The sequence below is a fragment of the Phalaenopsis equestris genome, unplaced genomic scaffold (assembly GCF_001263595.1).
Source record: "Phalaenopsis equestris unplaced genomic scaffold, ASM126359v1 Scaffold225630, whole genome shotgun sequence".
NCBI classification, from domain to species: domain Eukaryota; kingdom Viridiplantae; phylum Streptophyta; class Magnoliopsida; order Asparagales; family Orchidaceae; genus Phalaenopsis; species Phalaenopsis equestris.
In genome coordinates, this window is record NW_018243669.1 from 1 (window position 1) to 2,659 (window position 2,659).

The window sequence follows — 2,659 nt, forward strand, 5'->3', positions numbered from 1 at the left end:
GCTTGCTTGCTGATTTTGGTTTCAGATCGTAACACTTCCATATTCACATACAACTCTCAAATCTTTAATATCACATAAAAAATAATATTATTATTATTTTTTAAAAGTGAAATACACATTTTCATGCATAGGTTTAAAACACCAAAGTGTTATGTATGTAAATATGAAAGTTTAGGGGTGAGTTATTGAAAAACATAAGAATTTTGTGCTACATATGTACATTTCCTTTAATGTTTCAGAACTTTTTTGCCAGACATTTGACAGACTAGGAGATTAGAGGTTTGGAAGTGAGTTTACTAAAGTATTTTAATTCTATTAGCTATGGAACTAGACTATTATTCATACCGCACAATTCTTATGTATTTACAGATCCAACACCTAAACTTTGATATTTAACTTATATAACAATTTACAGTCAAAATCACATCATAACATATGCATGAAAAGGTGCATTTTACTCTAGAAAAGATAATATTAGTGACATTTTTTTTTTCATGTTAAAGATTTGTAAGTTATATAAGTTACTATCATAGTTTAGGTGTTGATATGTAAAAAACATAAAGAATTTAGTGGCATGCATGTAGATCCCCTCATGCAAACAAAAAAGTATTTTTAAGTACTGTCATGTAGCAGGTAAGATTAAGAGATTAAGGAAAATTTTGGGATTAATTAGTATTTGATTACGCAAATTCGTCATAATTACTCAATCCGTTTGCATAAGCAACAAGCATTTAAGAATGCTATATAAACTTAAATCTCTATAAAAAATAAGACGGTAGAAAATCAATTAATAAGGTTTAGGCATATCATCATGTTCAAAAGAACAAGATTCTAAAAAAATCGAGTATAAAGAGGAGAAATGGTGGATCAAAGGTTAAGAAGATTTTTGTAAAATAAAATGATGGGATTTTCTTCATAAATAGAGTAAAATCCATTATTCCAGTAAGCCAGCTGCAATCAAATAGCCCACAAACGATTGGATGACACTTTGAAAATCCTGAAAAAAAGATTCAGCCGAACAATTATGGAAACAGAAAACCCAAAACACTCAGTATCCACAACATTATGTTAAACAACCAAATCCATCAAACTAATATATAAAAAAAGATCAAAAACTAAAACAAAACAATTCTAAATCCAACCCAGTTGAAAAGAATCTCCGAACTAAAAATCAAAAGCAAAATAGCTGAGATGAAACAATAGCTTACCTGCATCGATGACCGCATCCCAATCAGTCTGCCCACTCTTCTGAAACTGCATCAAATCCCATGTCCCCCCAACCCATCTCGGATCCTTGAAAGTCAAAACCTCCGCATTGGCAACCGCAACCCCATTCGAACTCAGAGAATCCTCCCCCTTGTCCTTCACCTCCACGCTTTTCTCTTCCTCAGGAAGATTCGTCACCTTCACTTTCTCCTCCACCACAGCGGAGCCCGCCGCCCCCGCTCCATTATCCGCTGACCTCGCAATGAAGAGCGAAGGAAGCTTTTTCGGGAAGAAGGAAAGGTGTAGGCGGTGAGATCTATAGTGGAATTTAAATTTTAAGTCGGAGAAGATGGTGGGAACAGAGGGAGAGAGTGAGGAAGCCATTTGAGCTTGTACTAGTTTTTTGTGCTGAAGTGGGGTTTTAATCTGAGCAGAGAGACTATATAGAGAAGAGGAAGAAGAAGAAGACAAAGTCACATGCCTTAGTTTCTTGAAAATGGTTTATGGAGAAATCTGGACGCTTGGAGGAAGGAAGAAGGATCACGAAGAAGAGTCATGAACTGGGGATGGGAGCCCTTTCTGTTGAAGATGAGAAAGGCAATGCATCATCAATGCAACTTGGTGTGGATAGGGGTCCTTATGAGCTGGGCTTGACTCATGGGCTTCTTATGTACTTTTATTTTATTTGGGCTTTGAAACTATCCATTAAATGCATTTAACAGTTTTTTTTTGTAGGTGGCAATGCAACTGAAGTACTAAAAGCCTGTTTGCCAGACGTGCTTAAAAGATGGGTGCTTTAAATTCAGTGTATATTTTATTTAGTGAAAAATGAATACAAAATAAGGTTTTGAGGATTTTATAATACCTCTTAATGAGGTCATTTTTTATGTATTTTCAATTCATTTGTTGATATATTTTGAATATGACACGTTACACAATTTATTAGGTGTGGTCAAAATTGCAATGTAACTCGTCCTTCCAAATCACATTTGGGGTTATTGCCTGTCATTGTCATAGTCCATGTTGTTGTTGTCAACATTTGTTATCATTTATTCATGCAACCGATTATATTATTGACACAATTGGTATCTTCATGCCACCCATGATGATATTGACTTAACTGACTTCATTTAGGTTTTTGACCTCCATTATCACCACCCCATCAGTCTATCTGTCATTCAAATTATGTCCCTAAAAAATATTTCATAAGCTAATGATTTGTTGTAAAAAGTAGCATAGTAAAAAATATATGGTCAAGAAATAAATATAAAAAATTAATTCAATTTACTTACTTCTGATTTTACTTTACAACTAATCAAGTATTTATTGTTTTAAATATTTTATATTTATAATATATTTAAATTTAAAAATACTTTTAAAAAATTTTCAACTAAACAACTCCTAATGAAGAAATTACGTTGATAATAAACTTAGCTAACTAGAAAGAAACCAA

At 33.1% G+C, this 2,659-nt stretch overlaps 1 protein-coding gene across 1 annotated transcript; it reads right to left on the minus strand.

Annotated features, from left to right (window-relative positions):
- Positions 1–1,208: 1,208 nt before the first annotated feature.
- Positions 1,209–1,590, minus strand: LOC110037837 (light-harvesting complex-like protein 3 isotype 1, chloroplastic; the record flags this gene model as incomplete). Its single annotated transcript, XM_020742565.1, has 1 exon — positions 1,209–1,590. A coding segment is annotated over exon 1 (382 nt), but the record flags the coding sequence as incomplete, so codon positions are not given.
- Positions 1,591–2,659: the final 1,069 nt, after the last annotated feature.